Source organism: Choloepus didactylus, chromosome 1 (genome assembly GCF_015220235.1).
Source record: "Choloepus didactylus isolate mChoDid1 chromosome 1, mChoDid1.pri, whole genome shotgun sequence".
NCBI lineage: Eukaryota > Metazoa > Chordata > Mammalia > Pilosa > Megalonychidae > Choloepus > Choloepus didactylus.
This window is the reverse complement of record NC_051307.1, coordinates 192806876-192831122: the sequence shown is the minus strand read 5'-3', so window position 1 is coordinate 192831122 and position 24247 is coordinate 192806876. Positions and strand designations below refer to the sequence as shown.

The 24247-nt window shown below is 43.8% G+C and overlaps 1 protein-coding gene and 1 pseudogene across 5 annotated transcripts in view; both read right to left on the bottom strand.

Moving 5' to 3' along the window:
* ENTPD3 (ectonucleoside triphosphate diphosphohydrolase 3) overlaps positions 1–15254 on the bottom strand; it is a 34378-nt gene extending 19124 nt beyond the window's left edge. For 4 of the 5 annotated variants that reach the window (XM_037828839.1, XM_037828841.1, XM_037828842.1 and 1 more), the window contains exons 1-4: positions 14964–15254; positions 14133–14184; positions 10415–10542; positions 3386–3503 (exon numbers count right to left, since the gene is read on the bottom strand). In XM_037828839.1, coding sequence (XP_037684767.1) covers positions 3386–3503; positions 10415–10542; positions 14133–14172 — 286 coding nt within the window. In that variant the 5' untranslated portion in view covers positions 14173–14184; positions 14964–15254. Of the gene's footprint in view, positions 1–3385; positions 3504–10414; positions 10543–14132; positions 14185–14821; positions 14928–14963 lie in introns of those variants that run through there. The other variant, XM_037828837.1, reaches the window with a different exon arrangement.
* A 6482-nt stretch (positions 15255–21736) lies between these two features.
* Positions 21737–22424, bottom strand: LOC119528149 (annotated as a pseudogene).
* Between the last annotated feature and the right edge of the window lie 1823 nt (positions 22425–24247).

Genomic DNA, 24247 nt, shown 5'->3' with positions numbered 1-24247 from the left:
CAGAGCTACAGACACCAGCACAGGCACCAGTGGCAAAGGTGGTGCCCAACAGACTCATGGAAAACAGCAGCAACTAAGGATTGATAGCCACCGAGGACTTTGAACCTCTGGGAATCTAGGCATCCAGGAAAACACTGCTGGGTGAGCAAGCGTTCACCACTCCCTCACATTGCCAAGGCAGGGGAGTCCTGGGGGAATTTGCAATGGAGAAACCAGAGACCCAAATCCTTCTTGGAGAATCTGTGTGGCCTTGGGGGATGACACTTGTCGAACTTCAACTCTCTAATTTAAGTTTTAGTTTGCGGTCTTTTGGTCATTCAGAGTATATTTGGATGCCTGAGGCTACTGTGATCAAAGAAGGGAGGATCCATTTATGGATGTGGTGTGGTCTCCATGACCCAGCCCCTCCCCTAAATCACATGCCATTCAGGGTGGGCAAAGGATCACTTCCCCTGAGAGACTGCCTGATCCTTTTTCATGAAAGTTCACCTCTTCTCACAGTCCGTCAGAACTGATTTAGCTGAATTACTCTCGTGATCTAAAGACAGAGATCTTGTAACAGTGGATCAGAGTACCTGTTTAGCAAGAAGATCCACCAGGAGATCTGAGTGTGGTGCCCCATGAATAATAATAGCTATTGAGTGTTTTCTGTATGCCCAGCATTTGCTACCTGGTTTATATATAGTATTTCATTTAATCTTCAAATCATTCCTGTGGGGTAGGTATTAACTGTTGTTGTCCTTGTTACTATTATTATTATTCCTAGTTTAGAGATCAGGGGGTCAAGACTCAGAGAGGTCTTTCCAGAGCTCATGCAGCAGGGATAAGGTGAAGTCTTAATCACTATCCTACACTATCTTCTCTTTTCTAGAAGTGGGTGGTCTCTCTTTTCTAAAGGAGCATTCCGCTGCCCTCATTCATGCTTGGAAGTGAGGAAGTGGCTCAGAACTTAGATCAGAGCAGGGATTCTGGCTGAGTCAGAGCATGGCTACTGCTCCTTGTGTACTACAATTCAAGTATTCAGAAAGCGTCCGAGTCTCTTATGTGGTGAACCCAAAATGTACCACACAGATGTCCCTTCAAAGAAAGACTTGTCCCAGGTGTCAGTTCCTTCAGGGTCTGCCTCAACTGCAGAGAGCTGCCTTGTTCAAGGTCTTGCTCTTCACTGGGTGGCAAACATCCAATGACTGATAGAGACAGATGTATCATGTCATAGCTTTTTCAGACGATTTCAGCCTAACATAGGAGAAGTGTGATTGGTGGAGGCCTTGTCAGGCTTGCACTGCAGTTCTATTTCTCCCTCTGCCCAATTCTTCTTCTGCCCCATTCCTTCCAGATGTGTAGATCACTAATAAATACCTTGTATACCACACTCTGTCTCAGCATGTGCTTCTGTAGAACCCAAACCTGCAACAACTGTGTATCAGGGGAGGTGAGCGCCTGACTGTGCTCTCTGGGAGTTGCTAGTGGTCTATGTCAAAGGCTAACTCTGCTTCCCAACTTTTTAAATATCATTACCCTCCCCCACCACAAATTATAATATTGTGCAGCTCATTGAGGGAAAGGAAGGAGGTTTCTGGTACTGGGAGAGCCAGTGAAGAGTCTCTGGCTGCTCCAGATTCTAACCTGTTGCCCTGTGGGCTGAGGGTAGACCTGTAACCCATTCAGGACACACTGTTGGAAATCTTCAGGCCAACTCGAAGACCATAATGCTCTACAAAGGGTGGATTTTAAAAAAGCACACATACATACACACTCACTAACAGGGCTTGATTATGTGGATTAAAGACTTAACTGTAATAGAAAAAATTAACATTTTTGATAGAAGAATATTTTATGACTTTAGGATAGGGAAGGATTTCTTAATTAAAACATACAAAAGAGCAAACCATAAAGAAGAAGATTGTACCTAAATAAAAATTAAGAACTTCTGTTCATCAAAAGACATCATGAAGAGACTAAAAAGACAAACCACAAACTGTGAGAAGATAGTAACAATAATATAATAATAATATTACCAAAGCATTTATATTAAAAATAAATAAAGAGTTCCAGTGAATCAATAAGAAAAAGCAAAACAATCTAGCAGAAAAATGAGCAAAAGACATGAACAGGCATTTTCATCAGAAACAGAAATGGCTATATACAAATGAAAAGATGCCCAATCTTATTAGTAGCCAAAGAAGTGCATTAGAATGAGATACAGCTACTCAAACCCACATTTATGAATCTCAAAAACCCAATGTTAGTGAACAATGCAAATTACAGAAGAATATATCTTTGATTCCATTTTCAAAAGCAGAAAAAAATTAAAAATAAGGAAAAACTGAAAAAAACAAGGAAAATAGTTATCATAAAATTCAGAATATGTTGTGGAGGAGGCAGGGAGCTGCAATCAGGAAGTTGCCATCAAGGAGTAGCATGGAAGGGTCATTAAATAGGCTGATAATATTCTATTTCAAAGTTTGGCAAACTATGGCCCATGGGTCAAATCCAGTTCGCTGCCTTTTTTTTAAAATGGCCTGTGAACTAAAATGGTTTTTCATAGTTTTAAACGGTGGGAAAAAAATAAAAATAAGAATAGTATTTTGTGACATGAAAATTACATGAAATTCAAATTTCAGTATCCATAAATGAAGCTTTGTTGGAACACAGCCATGCCCATTTGTTCACCTGTTGTCTATTTCCCTCCCCTCCATTTCCCACCCTCCCTCACATATACAGCTAACCCTTGACCCTGCTGGAATACAATTATCCATGCATCTCTTATGTTTCTGCATGACTTGTTAGCAGAGGCACTAACTGCCTTTGTTTTGGACTACCTTTTCAAGGATGTTTGTACAGTGAAGTCTTGGAAGACAGAGATAGTGTCTTCCTAGAGTAAAAGGCAGGCATGCTCACTGCCAATTATAAATGTTTCAGGTTCCCTAATTTCAGGATCCTCTTCTATTACACAATACACTGCATGAGCAGGTATTCTCTAGCCCTCATCACATCACCAAGTGTAAATTAGAGCTCAAAGAACCTGTACAAAAAAAAAGGTGATAATCTGGCTACTTCTATTTCTGCGAGTAATAAACTGTCCTTTATTTCTGATCCAGGAGTCTCACGTCTTCTATCAACATCCGTGAAACTGTGCCAGGGTAAAATCTCAGGCCATTCAAAGTTCTTTACATGCCCCTCATGTTAAAAGATGTAAAAACTCAGGCCAAGAGAAGGAACTGACTGATCAGTAGCAGCAGGAGTGTAAGAGCTCAAATTTTCCCGATTTCCAGCCATTCTTCATTCCCTTCTTCTGGGAAGCTTCCCAGGACTTCTCCAGGCCTCTGGAGCTGGAACTCTACCTTGCTTCTCCTTGGGCCTCCCAGACATATTTGGACCTTACCTCTCACACTGCATCTGAAGGTCTGACTGACCACTCCGGTATTATTCTCCTTCTCTGCTGGCCACTGATACACGTAGACTGTGGTTCTGGAGGACCCAGCATCCAGCACAATTCCATACTGAACACAACGGGGAAGACAGAGTCAGGCACAGATTGGGCCTCAAAGCAGCCTTTCCCCAGCAGGTCTCTGAGGACCCCAAATACCTGTGAGAGCTTAATCCACAGATTCAACTTAAGTAGGGCTGACCAAGAAGAGAAAACTATTTTCTCCAACGTCTCCTCAGATTGTGGCGGAATGGGGGTGGGTGTAGCAGGTCAGGTGTTCTAGGGCGTGTTTGTCAGCCTTGGCCACACATTAGAATCAACTGGGGAAATTTTAAAACTCCCAATGCCAAGGCTATAACCTAGACCAATTAAACCAAATCTCTGGGAATGGACCAAGGCATTGACGTTTTTTTAAATCTCTCCATGTGATCCCAATGTGCAGCCAACGTTGAGAATTACTACTCCAAGAATCTTGCACACAAATGCCAGTCCTCTGATTTCCCCTCATCCAGACCCCTGAGGTGGGGGAAAGTAGCCACCTGGGTCTCAGAAGGTAAATGAGTGATCAGTCACCTGGCTGCCTTCTACTCTCCATCAAACTTCCCACCCTATCAAGGTGGGAATAAACCAACAAGGAGAAACAATAGGTAAGAAGTTCTAATAAGGGAGAGAGACATTAATATCTGCATCAGCCCCCAGAATTAAAATAGTCATATTAAAGAGAAAAAACACAAGATATAAATAATACTGCCATATTGCTCCCACTTTGATAATATGTATGTGAACAAATGGACAGGAAGGTGTTGCCTGGGCAGTAAAGGGGCAGCGCCAGGGCTGGCTGTGCACAGAAGAGTAGGCTGGGAGGGCTGGACCATCCTGTCCTGCTTGAGGCAGTCACCAAGGAGCTTCACCTGAAGGTTCGGCCCAGTCCGGGTCCTGGTCCAAAGCTTCCCAGGAAGGAGCATGTATTGCAACCTCCGGGGATTGAAATTAGTCTAATACAGGTCTAAGCCAGTATATGGTAATGGCTAGAGTCAGCCCAGGACATCCAGAGACCTTCTGGGACTGGCCTGTCCCCAATCCAGCTTGTACCAGTGAGGAAGATGATGTTGGGTTCAGGAGGCAGGCTGAATCAGATGGATTCTCAGCACGGCCACTTTTGCGACCCTGGGTAAATGCCTAACCTCTCTGGGTTCCTTCCGCTTTAGATAACTTTAGACATATACGTTTTTAACATGGGTCTATACATAGACCATACAAAGTCTTTTGCAATGCCCTTTTCTTACTTAACAGTATAACGACAAAAATCTTTCCCTGCCAATATAAACAAACTGATATCATCTCTTTCAGTACATTCACCACATCCACTGTGAAATGCAGAATAATTTATTTATCCAATTTCCTGATTGCAAACATTTAGGAGACTCCCAACTTTCTATTACTACACATGATTGGTTCATTTGGAATGGAACCAAGTAAAAAAATGTTGCTCCAGCCCTGACTCACAGCTTCTCCATTGTATTGAGTTAAAACATCCTGTGTACATTGGTATTTAAACTTGGACAGTTTCTTAATCTCAACCCTTGATTGGAATCCTGACATGTCATCCCCCATGGCAAACAAGGATGGGCATTGTTCACAAGCTGTCTCGGGCAAGGACTCACAAAGAGATTAAAGTCTAAGTTGAAACTGAAGGCAGGAAGGAAAACAGGCACTGGAGAGGGTTGGACCTCCATATTATTAGTCTATTTTCTTTCCTTCCCCTTGCTGGTGACCTGATCACCCCCGTACTGCAACCCCACCCCCACCCCACACCTGGTGCTGATCCAAAAACCAAGAGAAGATAATAAGAGAACAACTACTCCACAGGTTCCTGCCTTTTCCCAAAGCTTCACTCCCCATTTTCACAAAGAATGTGTGCTTTCCCTGTGTACAAAGCCCTGGTATGCTGGGCTAAGATCAGAAAGAAGAGTGTCCACTCTCATTTATAACTCCAACTAGCATGCAGCCTTCCTCAGGGTCCGAGATAGCCAGAGACTTTGCTCTGTGAGCCTGGGGAAATGGCCGCCTCTCCTGGCACGTGCTGATGTGCTGACAGCGCCAGCCTTGAGGCCAAACTCTACTTCTGATTAACATGTATGTATTTCCACCATTGTTTCACTGACATTTTCAACAGTGGAAAAATTGGTCTTTAGTTTTCAGAGCTCAACTGCATAGCTTAGTGGAACTCAATACGGTTCCATTGGAAAGGGGGGTGGAAATCAATTTCATTTAATTCAGCTCAGTTGAATGTGATATTTGGATGAAAAGTAATGTCATCCTCTGTTTAATGCAGTGTAAAAAAACAAAAACATAACACAGTTTGAATATGGATCTGAAGACACACTCAGTGGGTTAACAAAAGGAAACAGTCTTTAGTACTGAAACCCATGGTCTTAAATTTAAGGACTGTGAGATCTTCTGACAAAAGCAAATCATAGGTCATAGGGTCATATGTCTTAGATTTGTTTACTATTATTCCATGACTATAATAATAAGAATAGTATTAGCAATAAGTATTTATTGAGTACTTATGCCAGGCACTGCGCAAAGTGCTTTAATAAATGTTACTGCATTCACAAGGCAGGTAATATCATCGTCCCCATTTGACAGATGGGAAAACTGAGATTCACAGGGGTAATTGCCCAAGGTCGTAGACTCAGGACCAAATCTGAGTCTAACGGACTCTTGAACCTGGACTCATAGTCCCCATGCTTTCCACCAAGTCCCAAGGAAACTAAGTCTAATGGGGTGAATGGGGTAACTACTTATAAGGTTCCTGAAATGGAATCACAGACTTTCTCTGTTCAGGCAAAAAGCCCCTCAAAAGCAAATACAGTTAAGCAGTATGCAGATTTGGCTGGGAAAGAGGTGGACCAATTTGAATAAGGAGCCAGGGCCCTCTGGAAAGGAAGAAACCAATTATCCAGGCCTTGTTCTCCAAAGGATAGACAAGGGTGGCCACAGGGCACCAGAAATCTAGGCTGATGCCCAAGGCTCAGTGAGGGTTGGAAGGGCATAGTTTCAACATAGCCCAGTCCAGTGGCTGTGCTTTGGAGAGTAACGACTGAGCTTGCGAGTGTGAGCAAAAAAGTCCTATCACTGTGGCACCCAACATGGGGAACTAATGTGGCCCAAGCAGGTCATAGGGGGAAAGCCGTGTCCCTGAAACTGTGAGACTGTGCAGGACCCGTCTTCAACAGTGACACCATGTGGCTCAAGAGTCAATGGCAGTGGGGTATTGATCAAACTGGCCTGAGAAGTTCCTGGGTTCTTGGACAATTGTGACTGAGAGCAGGGAGAAAGAAGCCTCAAGAGGAAGCTATTGGACTTCATGCTGATAGGGCAAGTGAGGGACTAAGTGAAAAACAAAAGTGATGTCATCATGTTTACTCTTCAAGCTGGTGGAGCAGGTCAAATTAGTAACACCAGGAAAAAGGGACTGGGGACATTTTTGACCCCTGACTGAGTTCCAATAATTCTGCTCTTAAATTCATATAAACCAAGGTCTGGTAAGCCAAGGTTGGATTTAATAGCCAGATCTCATGACCGTTTATGAGAGCCTTGAGTAACATTCCAGGGCCCTCCAGCTGGATATTTGTGGGACTGACCCTTCATAACCAACTGTCAGCTGCACAAAGGCAAAACAGGGCTGTGGTATGAAAACATAACATCACAAACAATAGAAAGGCCCTCATATTCAGTCAACGTTACCCCCACAACCATCCTTCCCTACCACCAGTGCCCACTGCAAAATCAAAGGAGAGAGGGCTCACAATTCCCTAGGAAAGGCTGCATGTGGCACTGTCTTTCCGAAGCCTGGCAATCTGTCCCTGCTTCAGCTAGCCAGAGCATCTGTCTTTTCTCACATTTAACGCCTTCTGAGACAATCTTCCAATGTTATAAACTTGCTGTTCCCTACAACCGTGACTAAGGATATCAAGATTCTGAAGAGATTAAAAATCCCCTCTTTGAATTGTTTGCTAAGTGGTAGAGGTTCTGTCTTCTGGTCCCTCCAAACCTTTGCTTAAGACCACTGTTCCTCTGCTGTCTTTCCTTCCCTCCATACCTGTTCTGCTATTTTCATTCTATGTAACCTTGGGAAGCAATTTGCCCTCTCTGTTCCTGTTTTCCCATCTGCAAACTGGGGATAATAAGGGCTATATCCACAAGCAACAGCCACTGAGGGTTCCCTGTCTACATCCCCTCAGACCTTTCCACTGTGGTGTCCAGCCAGCTACATTCCCCCTTCACCTGCTTTCTCTGGTGGCCTGAGCCCGGCCTACCTGAGCACACAGTAAGCCAGAAGTGCTCGAGTTAACGTCTCCCAGGGAGTAGCCTTTCATCTATGACTGATGGAAGTTCCCCTTTGAGCAGGATAACTCTGAGACAAGCATTCAATATACCTCTTGAGTTGAAGTCTGTGCTGACTCCCAGCAGGACTGAGCCCCAGGTGCCCACTTTGGTAATCTGCTAACTAACATGGCCTCTATTGGCTGCCTTACCTCCTGTCTCGATGCTCCCTCGCCTAGCTGTTCTTCCCGGGATCACACTGGGATAAACTACACTCACTCACAGCCTTGTCTTAGGGTCTGCTTTTAGGGGAACCCAGCATTCAACATGTGTGGTCCCCTGCTTCAATGGTGCCTTCCAGATTGCCCTGGGATCTACTTTTCTTGACTCAGTTTACACTTCTAGTCTTTTAACTAGATCCTCCATCTCCCTCCCGTATGGACAGAGGACTTACCTCTCACATCTCAGAAAAAGTAGAAGCCATCAGCTGGCAACTACCTTCACTAGCTCATCTTTAACATTTGTAGTGCCTGAGACAAATTTTTTTTCAAATGAAGGCTTCTGCCCTGTCCTCTCCCCCCACACCCACATCAAACCCATTCTTTCCCCACCCCTGGCAAATCCACAGAGGAAGGAGCCTCGTGCATCTGGATATGGATAGCCAGACCTTGCATATAAGCTCTGTCTGCATTCCTGCAAGCAGCTGCCCTCGGCCACCCCTCAGACCAGTGGTGAGGTCCACCCTCAGGAGATGCCCCACAAGGACCCTAGAAGTGGACTCAGGGCAAGGAATTCTGGGGTCCCAGGCACACAGTGTGCTCTAGAGGGGCTCAGGGTTGGTGCATTCCATTGTCTCAAGGACAGAGAAGCTAGGATACAACTAGAGATGGGCCCTCTAAAGTGTGGGGACTCCAGTAACCAGGGTCTAAGGGTGGTACTAGCCTGAACTTCCATCCCCCAATTCAACAAACCTTCCTGCTTCTGCACCCATCCTCCCCACTATCCCTTCTGTGCAAAGGAGTACATGTCCCTCTTCCTATCAGAGGCCAGTCCCTCTTCTTGGGTTCTCCATTCAGAGATCAGAATCAGGGAGAGGTGGGAGGTGAAGTGAAGAGAGCTCTGGCCTTGGGATCAGAAGGGACCAGGTTCCAGATCTGGTCCTGCCACCCACTGGTACATCCTCCATTTCCTCACTTTCAAAATGGCAGTCATGTTGCTTGCTTTATCTACCTTCTGCAGTCTGAGGGTTAAATAATATAATGCAGAGAAAAGTGCTCACTAAACTGAACAGCTATCTACAAAGTATAGGGAGATGGTATTATGTCTAACTGCAGTCCTAATTTTATATAATTTACACAGGCAGGCAATGCCTGGAGATTGAGAAAGCAGCTTCTCTAGGGCCCAGCTAATGTCTTTGGACAACCACATAATTTGTTTTTCTCTCATTATTAGACAGTGCATAAGGGTTTTTCCCTTTCTATTTTTAATTCATGTTATTAATGGGACCTGAGATTCTGAAGTAAAATGTCCTGTCAAGGAATCAAATGCCATTATCTAAAGGAGGTTTTACTTTAATCCTTTAGAAAAGTGGCCTCAGAGAGGTAGATCAAACCCACCCACAGAACCAAGACAATATTAGGCTCTCTCTTATCTTTTAAAAATGTCTATTTCAAATATGGCTTTTGAACAGTCACTAACAGCAGGAAGATGTAAGAAGAACTCTTGTGGTCAAATGTAAATGCTAAATGCAATTCCAATAACACAGCTGGATTCGCTGGTCTAACAGCCCTCCAGCTAAGAATTGGTTTTACATTTTTTAAGAGTTGTTAAAAAAAAATCAAAGAAGAATATGTGACAGAGACTATAAGAGGCCCTCAGAGCCTAAATATTTACTATCTGGCCCTTTACAGATAAACTTTGCTGATCCCTGTTCAAATTGAAGACTCAGTGACTCTCTTCCCTTCCATTTGATAGTTCCTTGTGAGATCACTACCCATCTCCAAGAGCATCCTCAGCGGTACGGCTGGGTCCATGCTGGTGATAGAAATCATGACTCTCAGCCTACCAGGAATTATCTATGATGCTACGTGGGCCTGGACTTATCCAGGGCTGAGAGAGGCCTCTGAGATAGACTGCGAGGTCCTGAGTAATCCTGGAAGGAGAAGGTCAGAAGGATCATGGCCCAAGAGAGGTGGCACAGCTCCAGGAGACCGTTTAAGGTCCTCAATGTTTTGTTCACCCAGGCCAGACCAGAATAGGAGCCTGGGTCTTCCAGTCTCCACTCAGGATAGAGTTGTGAGGTCTGGGGGAAAGGACGAGCTGGTAAAAACAGGAATTGGCAGTAACTGAATAAAGTTTTAGTAGCCACCTACAAATCTTGGCCACAAATTTTAGCTTTGGTTCCTCCAGTTTGGAAACAAAGCAAGATTATGCGGTCCTTGGAGATGGTGTGGCCACCATCAACCTGTAGCCTCAAATTTTACAAGTCCAGACCTTCTCCCTTTGTCTTATACCATCTTCTGCTGGCTCCAGCCAGAGGCAGGGGGGAGAGGATTTTCTTCTTGTCTAACTCACAGTTTTAGGATAACTGATATCATCCTGATCTCTGAATAGCCTATTTCTTCCCTACAGTGCTAATCCCTTCATACTTACCTTCAGTCCTGGAGGGAGGACTTCTTTTTGGTGAATCTGGATGAGTGTGATGGCCACAAGCACCACAACACTCACGAGCAAGACCACCAAGGCAACGATGGCTGGGGTGCGGGAGAGGGCCTTCAGGCCTGCAAAGGGAAAACCCAAAAGACACATGAGGGGAAAGGAGGAACCAGGCATTTGCCTTCTCTGTGGAATCCATGGGCCGGGCCCATGCCCTGTGCACAGGTTCCTTCCTCTGGCTTTCATGAGACTCCCACTTTTAAGGTGGAGTAGCTATTGGGCACCGATACCCATTAATCTTTCCCCAAAGTGTTTGCAGGAAGGGTATGCATGGTCTGGTTTTCTGGTGTTGCCCCAAGTGTGCTGTGCATATAAATGGTCATTCCTGAGATTATTTACAATAGTATTTGTTTCAATGTGGACAAGAAAAATATGGACTTTCCATTAAAGGAGGTGATAAAAAATTTCATTTAAAATAATTTCAGTTAATAAAAAGAAAATTTCCCAACAGAGGATATACTGTACTGCACTGGAATGATTCCATTTCTGGGAAGTTCTAAAATCAGAACAGTTGCCTGCAGGGGTGTGGGTGGGGAATCACTGGGAAGGGGCATGAGACCCCTTCTGGGGGTGACGGAGATGCTCCATATCTCACAGGAGGATGGGGTGTATGCAATTGTCAAAACTCTTTAAAGCTTTCAAAGTATTTTGAGGAAAACCTGAAAATCCAAGTAAACCAGCTCCTTAGGTACAATTTCCTTTAAAAAGAGAGATTCTTATAAATTGCCTTCACTATCCTAAAAATATCTCCTTTTGGAAGACAAGAATTCTGAATTTAGGGGCACAACTTAGAATCTATTCGGTTCACTGTATTAAATTATACCTAAATTTTAAAAAGATAAGAAGACATTCAATTAAAAATATTAAGTAAATAACAGTCTTTGTAGAACTAGTATAGCGTAAATATTAATTGTGGGACTTAAATAACTGAAATGTGATAAACACTGGCATAAGAGAAAAATCACTGGGTTCAGAGGAGACCAATGCTCTAATCATAGCTGCATCTCTCACCAATTGGCTATCTAACTTTAAATTAATTAAAATTACATAAAATAACATTCAGTTCCTCCATTGCACTAGCCACATTTCAAGTGTTCAATAACCAGATGTGGCGAATGACCACCATATTGGACAGCTCAGCTATAGAACATTGCCATCATCACAGAAAGTTCTATTGAACAGCAATGGGGTAGATTCTGCCCTATTCCAGAACATTTACTCTTAGATCATCATAACCTATGTTTTATAACTTCATTATTTCTAGGAGACTGTGCCAGTTTGAATGTATTATGTCCCCCAAAATGCCATTATCTTCAATGCAATCTTGTGTAGGCAGACATATTGGTGTTGATTAGACTGTAATTCTTTGATTAAGTGTTTCCATGGAGATGCAACCCAGCCAACTGTGGTGATAACTCTGGATAATTTCCATGGAGGCGTGGCCCTGCCCATTCAGCACGGGCCTTGATTAGTTCACTGGAGCCCTATAAAAGCTCAGGCAGAAGGAGCAAGCTTGCTGCAGCCAAGAGGGACACTTTGAAGAATGCAGGGAAGCTGAGAGAGTAGCTGCAGATGAGAGACAGTTTGAAGATGGCCATTGAAAGTAGACTCTTGTTCTGGAGAAGCTAAGAGAGGACAAACACCCCAAGAGCAACTAAGAGTGATGTTTTTGAGAAACTGCAACCTAGAGAGGAATGTCCTGGGAGAAAGCCATTTTGAAACCAGAACTTGGAGCAGATACCAGCCACATGCCTTCCCAGCTAACAGAGGTTTTCCAGACACCATTGGCCATCCTCCAGTGAAGGAACCTGACTGCTGATATGTTACCTTGGACACTTTATGGCCTTAAGACTCTAACTGTGTAATCAAATAAACCCCCTTTTATAAAAGCCAATCCATTTCTGTTGTTTTGCATTCTGGCAGCATTGACAAACTAGAACGGAGACATTTTCCTGGAAGAAAAAAAAGGCATGCATATGCCACCATGGTAGAATTAGATTCAGCCCAAATATCTAATCACATCACAATACCTGCTACTTGGAAAGGGCAGTCACGAGGTGGGTCTCAATGACTCAGAGCTGCCAACTTTTTCTGCCCCATCTGATTCTCCTGCAGTATAGATGCAGCTAGATACTTCCTGAGGTCACAGTTGGTCACCTAACACTTTAACTCTCCTACTATATCAGTGGGAGAATAAACTGGTACCGCATCATTGGAGGACAATTTGTCAATGTCAAGCAAAATTGCAAATTCACATATCATCTGACTTTCAATCCCACTTCCGGGATTTTATCTCACAGCACTAGCCCCAAGTGTGTAAAAGGATTTTATGCACAAGGTTATTCATTGCCGCATAATTTGTGATAACAACTGGAGGGATGAGGGCAGTCCAAGCAAAAGGCCACCCACCACAGAGGTGACCACTTTTCTGTAAGTCCAGATAAGAGTACGTGAACCAGCCAGGAACCAGTTTATTCACAGAGGTCATCTTCTGCATCAACTTTTTAAAAATGCTTGGGTCAGTGTCAGTTATAAAGGTTTAATTTTTTTGTCTGTTTTTTCTCCCCAACAACACACGGTAGATGACTTGAGGTTTAGTTTGCCAAGTTAAACTTGTCCTTTACAAGGAATGTAGCAAGTCAGACTATGTGTGATGTAGTAAAATTTCAAAGTGTTTTGGGGAAAACCAGAAAATCAAAGTAAACCTGCTCCTGAAGTACAATTTCCCTTACCCTGCCCCACCCCCATAAAAAAAAAGATTCATAAAAATTGACTCCACTATCCTAAAAAAAAAAAAAAATCTCCTTTTGGAAGGCAAGCATATCAGAATACCCAATTTAGAGACACAATTAAAGAATAATGTGTGCGCAGTCTCCTGACCACAGCCACCTGACTGGCCTTCCAAATTCCTCAGTGCTTCAGAGGTTTTTTGGTAAAAAGCTATGATTACCTTAAGCAAACCCTTGCCCCAGCCGAAAATGTTGTTACAAAGCAAACTGGACTAGATCAAGCTCCACTCATTTAGAGCATGTGGCTCAGAGCTGTGCTGTCATTAGAGCTGGGCAAACACTGTAATTACAAGGTGCCGACCTGAAGATGGAGAGACCAGAGTCTCTGGGCTTCCACATGAGCAACTGCAATGAGTGCTTCAGAGGCTGTGTGTGTGTGTGTGTGTGTGTGTGTGTGTGTGTGTGTGAATTCTGCATATGTGCCTGCGATGTTAACCATAACAACACTGACACATGGGGGGAAAGAGAAGATGCTGTAGGCACTGTGCCAGCAAAAACATGTGGGTGGAAATACAGGAAAGACCCAAGTACTTTACAATACATGACAAAATCAACAATATTCTAAAGTAAACCTTACACACAGCTATGAGGGGGAAGCCACCTGAGCCAAATTAACGGATAATGCAAACCGGAAAAAACATTTAAGCATAACATGCATGTTAGTCCTTGTTTTGTGTGGCTTTGATGAAAAGCATTACTTTTATCTGAGGAATGCTGATGGTTAAACTCTGGTGAGCATCTGAGTTTCAAACCAACGAGGTTAAGCACTTATTTACAGGGAACACAGACAAAAAACTATGGGCTGAAGCTGGGATTCTCCTGATGATTGGCAAAACCATGCTTGCTGCCTACTGGGAGATACTAACCTGCTTGCTCGCAGGGTTGTCTTGTCAGCACAGTGAACATCTTTTCTCCCAGCTGCAGGTGAGAAAACAGAGAATGACAAGCTGTTCCTGGCCCCTGACTTAAGAAGTTCAAAATACCTGCACATGTTAAAACCCAAACCCACCTCACTCCCTCCACATCAAAACATTATCAGCGGTCATATGAGCCCAATCCTAGAACTTCCAAACCTAGGGCTTAGATTGTATCCAAATGCAAGGAGGGAAAGAGGAAAAGGGTTGCTGGGACTTTAAACTGAAAAAAATTTCCAAAAAAAAAAAAAAAAGATCCTATCTTTTTCTGCAGTTTTTTTTCCCCACCTCTACACAACCACCCAGGACTAGAACAAAGTCTTCCTCCTGCTATTAACATGATTCACCAAGCTGAGATGGGGCTTTTCTTCAAAGCACACCAGCGAAGGAGGTTTCTGTGTACACAGGCGAGCCCGGAGTCGCTCTTTAAAGACCCGGCACGGGTGTCTTCAGCTGACGGAGGAAAGGAACTGCAAGGGGGAGTAGGGTCCCCAAGAGTCCAGCACGCCCAGGATCTGGGGCACCCCATTCTGGACTGCGACACCACTCAGCCAAAGGCATGTAAGCGCCCAGCGCATCTCCCGACCCGCAGAAGCGCTCGGTAAAGACCGGCCCCCCCTCCCGGGCATGGCAGCGACCACCTTCTGCCGCCGGAGGATTTGGGGCTCGCGTCCTCCAGCCCTCTCCGAGAATCCGATTCCCTCCCCTCCCTCTCAGCTCTCAGTCTTGCGCAGTCCCCCTCTCCTTCCTCGGCGGCGCCGGCGCGGGGTCCCCTGCCCTTACCCGTGCGCTGCGAGTCCGGGTAGGCGACGGGCGCTGCCGCAGTGGCAGCCGGCGGCCTGCTCGCAGGAGGCGTCAGCCGAGACTCTAGCAAGAAGGGGCGGGGTAGCTCTCCGGGGCCGCACCCTTGTCGACGGCAAGCCAAGTACCTCTTGACTTTTCCTCTTCCAGTTCCTCCTACCTTCATCCCCTGGCCGCCTTTGAGGTGGAAGGAAAGGGGCGAGCGCCTCCACTGGTTTTGGAAGATCACCCCTGCCTGCCCAAGGGATCCAGGCCAAATACCACTTCACCCCCCCTCTTCTAGTTCGCTCCACCAGCACCTCCACCCGGAGTGGAAACGGAGGGGGTGAGGCCTCGGCCCGGGGGCTGCCCGTGCTTACCTTGGCTCCACCCCCACCCGCGCCTCCCTCTTCTGTCAGTGTCAAGGCCAAGAACCTTTTGCTCTCCCCACTTCTAACCCCCTCCACCATCATTTCAACCTCAAGTTGTGATGTGGGTTTTAGGTGGGCGCTTATGGACTCGTGGGGACCCCTGGAGGCAGCCTCTGTGCCAGGGACCTACCCCATCTCTCCAAGGGGGGTGGGGTGGAAATGGGAAAACACCTGCAATTTTGGGGTGGGGGCAAATAGGTCTGTGGGTCACCTGGGCCAGGAGCTCAAAGTGACACAGTGGCACTCCTTTCATATATTCCTTCTTAAGTGAGCCACCTTGACCATGCCCAGGGACATTTTCACTAGCTTCTGAGAGCAATGCCACCAGATCCCATTTTATATGGGTGTCGTTAGGTAAAAACCCATGACGAGTTAGCCTGGAATAGGCCAAATAGGAAAGGCAACAAAAATGCAGCATGGGGGCAGCAATGATTCAAATGCCCAGGAGTCTTTCTAACACAACAGCAGACAGCCTCCTGGCTCCTCTGAGTGAACTCAGGGACTCTTGGAATGACCCCAGCAAGCGGTCTAAGTGGGCTCCAATGGGACCATCCCTCCTTGTGGCTCCTGAATGCTGGGAACACAGAGCTGAGACCCGGGCTCTGTCCTGCCTGCTTGACTTCTCTGAGAGATCTAGGTCTAGTGTCCCATCGGTTTCTTATCCTGTGTACTTGGGAACCAAACTGCCTACCTTAACCAAGCCTTGAGGGGAATGCCTCTGCCTTGAGGCCTCAGATCCCTAAGAAGAGGGTCCCAAGCCAGTTGTGTGTGTGTGTGTGTGTGTGTGTGTGTGTGTGCGTGCACACACAGGCACGTACATGTCCAAGAGTATCTGCAAGAGTTCTGCAGTAACTCACCCAGAGTTGGGCTCTGATGGGCCCCTCCTGGGGGCTTTTGTAGAGGGTCCACACTGGGGTGCCAGCCAGTCAGTGAACGCTTGCTGAAAGGCAAGTCTTGTTTCTTTGAAGGTGGTGGGCCAATGAAAGATAAGGCATATGACAGAGAGATGATATTTATGACTGAGAGCATCCGAGGGGCCACAAACAGCTGCCAACGTTGCACCCAGACCTGAGGTCACTAGGATCAGCTCTAAGGGGGTGAATGGCTGACCTTGGCACTCCTAGTGATTTTCCTGGGGGCTGGAAAAGGTCCCCAGGCCTAGAAGGACTTGAAATGTAGCTGACACTAGTGTCTAAAAACAACAGAGAGCAGTCCACGCCCCCAGCTTTCCTCTGCTTCTCCTGATCTACAGGCCTCCTAAGCATGAGTACCAACCTCCTTTGTAAACTCTGTAGTCTCCAATTCTCCTTTTGTTTTTCCATAACTCACTGGAATCTTTCTGCTCCAGGCACTGCCTAAACTTCTTTGCAGCTCTCAGACCAGCCCTAATCATTCAAAGGCACTTCATCATCAAACCTCCATACATACACGTACATTCACCCTCCCCCCACACAAACCTATATGTTTTTTCCTGATTATGAAATAATACAGTCTTACCTTACCAGATATGAAAGTATTTTATAAAGCAACAGTGATTAAAACAGGCTGACTCAGGCACAAGAATATACAGGGCAGGGGGTGGGGTGGGGGGGAGGAGTTATCGAAAGAAGAGATAGTCAAGAGGCTAATGCATCTGGGATTTACTAGAGAAAAAAGAGGAGATAGAAAGAACTTATTATCTGATAATTGGTGTTGAAACCATTACCTCACCATTTGGAAAAAATCCTGATTGCTCACCATACAAAAATATTATAGATGGTTTAAAGGTTTAAATATAAAGAAGATTTAATGTTCTAAGAAAATATAGGTGAATATGTTTATGATCCTTGGGAAGGAACAACCTTTTCTATCATGAGATAAAAGCTGGAAGAAATAGTCAACAAATGTGACTCAATAAAAATTCAAAATCACTGCAGGAAAAAGACATAGAAAAGGATAAATTGTAGGAAAATAATTAAGATGTGATAGCAAAGAATTAAAAACCATAATATATAATGAGCTCCTATAAATCTATAGAAAAAACATGAATGTCCAAAATTAAACAAAAAATCAACAAAAGAAATATAAATCATCAATCAACATGGAAAAAATGCTTAATCTCATTACTTGTCAAGGACTTACCAATTAAAACCTTGATATCTTTAGACAAGATTTTTTTTTTAACTGATCGGCTTAGCAATGCTTTAAAAGATCTAGAGTATTAGTGAGAGTATTGGGCAATAGGCCTTCTCCAGGCTTCAGGGATGGGGCATGTCCTGGTTTTCCTCCCATCTCTCCAGATACTCCCTTCTTTCTTTCTCATTTTTGAAAGCTCCTGCTCCTCTCCCAGGAGTTTCTCAAGACTCACCCTTTGGCCCTCTTTTCTCCTCACTCTCTTCTATGCCCAGGGCTCCTGGTCTCCTATTCACAGAATAATCTCAAATGCACATTTCTTGCTCAGGCCTCCTTCTTGAGGTGAAGTCTTCCAGAATTATCTGTTTGACTTCTCTTGGATGTCTTAAAGGCATCTCAAATTTACCAGGTCTCAGGCTGAACTCCTTATCATCCCCCAACAAACTGTCACCTCCTCCAGCATTTCCCATCTCAGTGAGTGACATCACCACTCATCCAGGTGAGGAAGCCAGAAACCTGAGGGTTACCTTGGATAATCTTTTCCCTACTCCTCATAATCAATCAATGACTAATTACTGCTGATCTTAACCTCTAATATGTCTACCTATCTCCTCCACCACCACAGTCTACACCAGAGTTTCTCAGCCTAGGCAGTATTGACATTTTGGGGCATATAATTCTTTGTTGAGAGGTCTGTCCTGTGCATTGTAGGATGTTCATTAGCATCCCTGGCCTCTACCCACTGGATGCCAGTACCATCCTCCCCTTCCCCCTGTGCAGACATTGCCAAATATCTCCTGGAGGGCAAAACTGCCCCAACTTGAGAACCACTGGTCTAATCATTCTTGTTCTTTGGGATATTGGCAGGCGCATCACTAGTCTCTGTGTCCATTTTCTCCCTCTCTGATCCGTTTTCCCCGCTGCTACCAACCTTGTCTCTTTACAACACAAAACTCACTGTCAACACCTTCTGTCCATTTCCTATTGGATGCAGATGCAAATCTTCAACATGACCTAGAGGCCTGTGCATGGGCAGGTCCCTGCCTCCCTTTCCAGTCTCTTTTAGTCACTTCCCCCCACCACACTTCCTCTCACAGTATGCCCTGAGGCCACACCAGCCTTCCTTCAGTTTTACAAATGCACCAAGTTTCATCCTGCCACATGACCTTTGCACCTTGTTTCCATTGCCTGACATGTCTGCTCCACTTTCCATCCTCCCCTACTTGGCTCCCAGTTATAGTTTCTATCCCAGCCCAGCCACTTCATTGACACCTCCCAGACACTCCCAAGTCTGGGTCACACACTACACCTGGGTCAGGTCACTTAGCAGGCATTCCTTTCCTTTGGTTAGTGTCTCATTACAGTAATTCTCTGATTACTCTGCCTCTGTCCACCAGACAGGGTAAACCCAGGTGAGCAGGGGCCATACTGCTCTTACCCAGGGTTGAATTCAACGCCTAGCACAGAGAACTTGGTTGGCATTCATTAAATATGTGTGGAATGATGGGATGCTCTTTTATAGATGAAAGACATTAGCCCTTTGGCTACCTTAAATGGTAAATAACTTTTCCCAGTCTTCCATTTAAGACGCAACATTTTTGCAAGTGACTGCTCTCTTTGACTGTATGTTGAGGCTTGTGGTATTTGAGTTGAGCAGAGGCTATCTAACTGGACAATCTTTATAGATGTGGTGGTTTGGAGCTATGTACCCTAGAAAAACATGTCCTTAAATTGGGTCCATTCCTGTGGGTGTGAATTCTTGCAAGTGGGACCTTTTAATAAGGTTAATTCAGTTAAAATGTGGCCCAGCTGAGTTGGAATGGGTCTTAATCATATTCCTGAAGGAAAAAGAAAGAAACAGCCCCAGGGAACAGCCACAGAAGCTGGAAGTCAGTGGAATAGAGAAGCCAGGAAAGGCCACTGTGTTCATTGCCACATGACAGGGAAGCCGAGGACCAAGTACCCTTGGCAGGCAGCCCCAGAATGCCACAGTCTTCCAGGAGAAAGCGTCACTTGATACCTTGATGAAGCCCTGATTTTGAACTTCTCTTAGCTTCACAACCGTAAGCTAATACATTCCTGTTGTTTAAGTCAACCCACTGCGTAGTATTTGCTTTGGCAGCCAGGAGAACTAAAACAATAGCTAACTTGAATAGAGATCAGAGGGACAATGGGGTTATCAGAGAGAATGCTAGAGCGGTGGTTTGGAAACTTGGCATCTAGTCTTAACAACACTAATCACCAACAGATTTATGACCCTGGACACATCTTCTAGCTTTCTAAGACCTCAGGTTTTTCATCTGTGCCATGACAGCATTGGGCTGAACCAGACTCTGGGTTGTTATTCCATTATTTTCAGAAGCTCAAAGCTAAAGATGCACATCATTCACACAGTGGGAATGGCTGGGTTTTGGGAATAGACATTAGAGATGAACAAGAGTAAAGGACTAAGATGGAACCTCAGCATGGAGGTCAGGCTGCCAGAGGTTAGGAAGAGTGGATGAGGAGGAAATGGAGCAGGTGTGTGTGTGTGAATGTGTGTACACATGTGCACACGTGTGTGGTGCCCCAGACTATCCTACAAAGCAGTCCTCAGCTTTACCATTTCAGCCAAACTTAAGAATGACTGAAATTCATTACTTTCTTCACTATTCCTGATGTTCTTTTTTTTATTGGTCCAGCAGGTTTAACAAAACACAAACAGCAAACAATTATGTTCTAAGTCTGTGATTCAGAAAAAAACCTAAAATTATGGTTTTGTAGCATTTTTGTGAGTAGAGAATTGTAAACAAAGATAATTTCCATCTGATATTTTTAAAAATCCAATTGCGTTTTCTGTAATTCTGTGATTCTGGGCCCACTTCCAGGTCCTGCCTGAGTGGTGTCATACAGGTCAAGCTGTCACTTGCAGTGGAAACTCTGGGCTAGGAAAAGCCTTATCCCGACCTGCCTTTGTGGGAGACATCCAGGAGGACAGTCAAACGTACTTTGTGACAGTGGCTCAGTGGAGTCCCTCACATAAAGGAAAAAAGGCAAATTTGGAACAAGATCAGTGAAAGAGTAAACTAAGATGAATGTGTGATTAGGGGCTATCTGAGAGGTTTAGAAGGTGAAATGGGCCCTTTTCCTTTGTCGCCCCTTGGGGAGTTTGCCATCCTCCTGCCCCCTGCCCCAGGGCCAGACCTCACGGGAACACATCCAGGTGTGACGCACCAGCTTTGTCATGTCTGATCCTTCTTTCTAGCTTCATCAAACCACTCATTGGACCACTTCACAACTGCCTCCTTCACCAGCTCCATTTTCCATTTATTGAAGATATTTGACTTGGTGTTTATGTGCCAGACACTGTGCTGGGTGCTGAGGGTGGGCAGGAAATGAGTCAGGCACTCATGGAACTAAGCTTCATTCCTGTCCTATTGCACACTTCCTCTTCCAGGCCCTGTTTCCACCTGTTTAGACTCTGCAATAAGCTTCCAGGGAGCAGCCTCTACCTATTCCCCGCTTCTTACTTGGTTCTTCACGTTTTTGTACCCTAGACCTCTTTGGCAATCTGGTGAAGCTTATGGACATTCCCAGAATGATGTCTTTGAATGTATAAAATGAAACACATTGAATTACAACGGAAACCTTTGTATCGAAATGCACTAGCAAACATTTTAAAAATCAAATTTCTGATACAATATGTGTTTCTTTATTAACTCATTAAATAATGAGATCCAGAGGCAGTTCTTACACCTCAAGTTTCCTTTGAGAAACACCTCCCTAGTTTCAAAGGGTGATGAGCTTAAAGTATATTTCTAGACATTAACCACAATTGTACCGATATAAAAATATCTGTGATTTCTATTGGACACAAAGTCCCAGGTCCCCTAATACCAATGTGCTTTGTTGCCTATGCTTGTAATTGAAGGAAATGTTACAGTACAGTTAGAGGTTGCTGAAAATAAAGATGTATTTCTTTTCCCATCCAAGGACACAGTCCCCCTGACTTCCATCTCTGTGCCCCAGATTAAGAATCTTCAGTTTTGTGGGTTTACTGCAAAAAATCTTTTTTTTGGGGGGGCGGGGGGGTGTTTAACAGTTTATTATGATTTATAAGTATCATTTTTAAAACATCAGTCTATTAAACCACGTAGAAGTAAATATGCAAAATGTCTGCAAAACAAAACATAACTTAAACCTGTTCAAGTACATAGATCATCTGAAATTCCATACTATTCAGTCACTTCATTATTATGCTATGGCAGTCAAGTAATCCTTGACTTCAGTTGGAGTAAGTCTCCTAAATCCATCTTCATTGCAGATTCCAATTTCTTAGTTATCTTTTGTCATTTGCCCTTCAAAGCTTTCCTTTAGCGTTAAGACGGCTGTATGAATGGCATCATCAAGTTCCAGATCTTCATTACATCTTTTCTCCAGGAAAGTTTTCCCATTCACATAGTTCTTTCCCATTGCTGTGGCTTTCCAGGCAAAGTAAGCACCAGATGGATCTGACTGAAATAAATATGGCCATCCTTCATTCCAACCACAAATAAGTAAAGAGACTCCAAATGGACAAACACCACCTGACTGGGTGTATTCTTGCATCACAGAAGCTGCTCTCTGTACTAGCTCAGCTGTGGGAATGGTTCGTGGTAAATAAGATAATATTGCTGAGCTAGTTTTTGAGCCCTGTGCACAAGCGCTCCGTAATCTGGGTCCATGCCTAGATGTTTGGTAATTGGTTCTACTTCCTGTACACTTCGCTCATCATACAGAACAGATTTCTGCTTCTTCTCAGTTGCCAATACCACACCATTTGCAGCTTTAATTCCCACTCAAAGGCTCCTCCAGCTACAGCAGCCAAAGCATATTCAATCTGGACAAGTTTATCAGACGGGCTGAATGTTGTCAACGAAAAACTGTAACTGTGCTCCTCCATCTTTACCCGGAGAGCCAAGTTCAAAATCTTTTAATGACTCATTCATTCAACAATGAGCTCTCATTCCCTACTGAAGTAAGTTCATGTTCATCCAGGCATGCAAAGATCCACATCTACCAGCCAATTCTTTTCAGCCTTTTAAAGACATTTATGTAAAATATATTGCATTTCTTATTCTTTTGCAATTTGCCCTTTTTCATTCAAAAAGTTTTATCCATATTGATATCTATACATTTAGTTAAAATAAGCTATATATATAGTATTCTACTGTATAATAAACTCCAGTTCACTTATGCTTTTCCCTATTTGTGGACATTTGGATTGTTCTCATTGTTTTATTATTTATACACATTTTCTTTTCTTACTTGTGCACATCTTTTATTTTTAAAATGTATTAAACAAACTCATTTTAACAAAATAAATAAATAACATTGTAAATGGGTTTATTTATTTTTTTAAAATGAATTAATAAACTTTTTTTAATCCCCAGGTTTAAATTCTAATACGGGAATGTGCCGGTTTGAATGTATTGTGTCCTCCAAATGCCATTATCTTTGTGGTCTTGTGGGACAGACATTTTGGTGCTGGTTAGATTTGCTTGGAATGTGCTCCACCCAGCTGTGGGTGGTGACTTTGGTGGGATACTCCCATGGAGGTGTGACCCCACGCATTCAGGGTGGGCCTTGATCAGTGGAGCCATATAAAACATGCTGACTCAAAGAGACTGAAGGGAGTGCAGCTGGGAGTGATGTCTTGAAGAGGAGCAAGCTTGCTAGAGAGGAACGTCCTGGGAGAAAGCCGTTTTGAGGCCGGAGCTTTGGAGCAGATGCCAGCTGCCTTCCTAGCTAGCAGAGGTTCTATTGTTATTTTATTAGCAGTTTTCCCTGTACTGTGCCTTTGTTTATGATTTCAACTAATTCTGTTATTTTTATTATTTCTTTTTTTCTCCTTTCCTTATTTTCCTTGTTCTTTCACTAACTTCTTGAGCAAAACGGTTAGCTTATCATTTTAAAAAATTTCTGTCTTCCATAGCTGCATCTAACACTATACTCTTCATTCCAAGTGGCGCTTCAGCTATGAAAACTTCCATGAGTTTTCATATTTAATGCATCTGTTTTTATTCAGTTGTAAATATTTTGTGATTTCTGTTATGATTTCTTCTTTACCCATTAATTAGTGAAAAGGCTTTTGTTTCATTTCCAAAAGTATGAGGTTTGGAGGATAAATTTTTGTACTGATTTAGTTTTATTGCACTATAAAGAAGTACCAATAAAATAAAGATTTTGATATTTGATCCTTGTTTAGACTTCCTTTGCGGCCATATATTTGGTCAATTTTGTAAATGTTTTATTGAACTCAGAAACATTGTGTTTCAAAAATTCAGTTAAAAAATTTGTTTACCTATAGTAAACTTCACTCTTTTGGGTGAACAGTTCTACGAATTTTAACAAATATATCAAGTCACATAAACACCACCACACTCAAGACACAGAACAGTTCCATCACCTCCTAAGATTCCATTTTGCTGCCCCTTTGTAGTCAACCCTTCTCCCACTCCCATCCCCTAGCAACCACTGATCTGTTTTCTGTTCCTTTAATTTTGCCTCCTCCAAATATCATGTAAATGGAATCACATAGTATGTGACTTTTGAGTCTAGCTGATTTCACTCAGCATGATGTATTTGCATTCATCCATGTTGCACGTGTTGCTAATTTGCTTTTAGTGCGGAATGCCATTTCTTTGTATGGATATACCACAGTTTGCTTATCCATTCACCAGTTAAAGGACATTTGAGTGGTTTCCAGGAAGACTGTATGTTTTA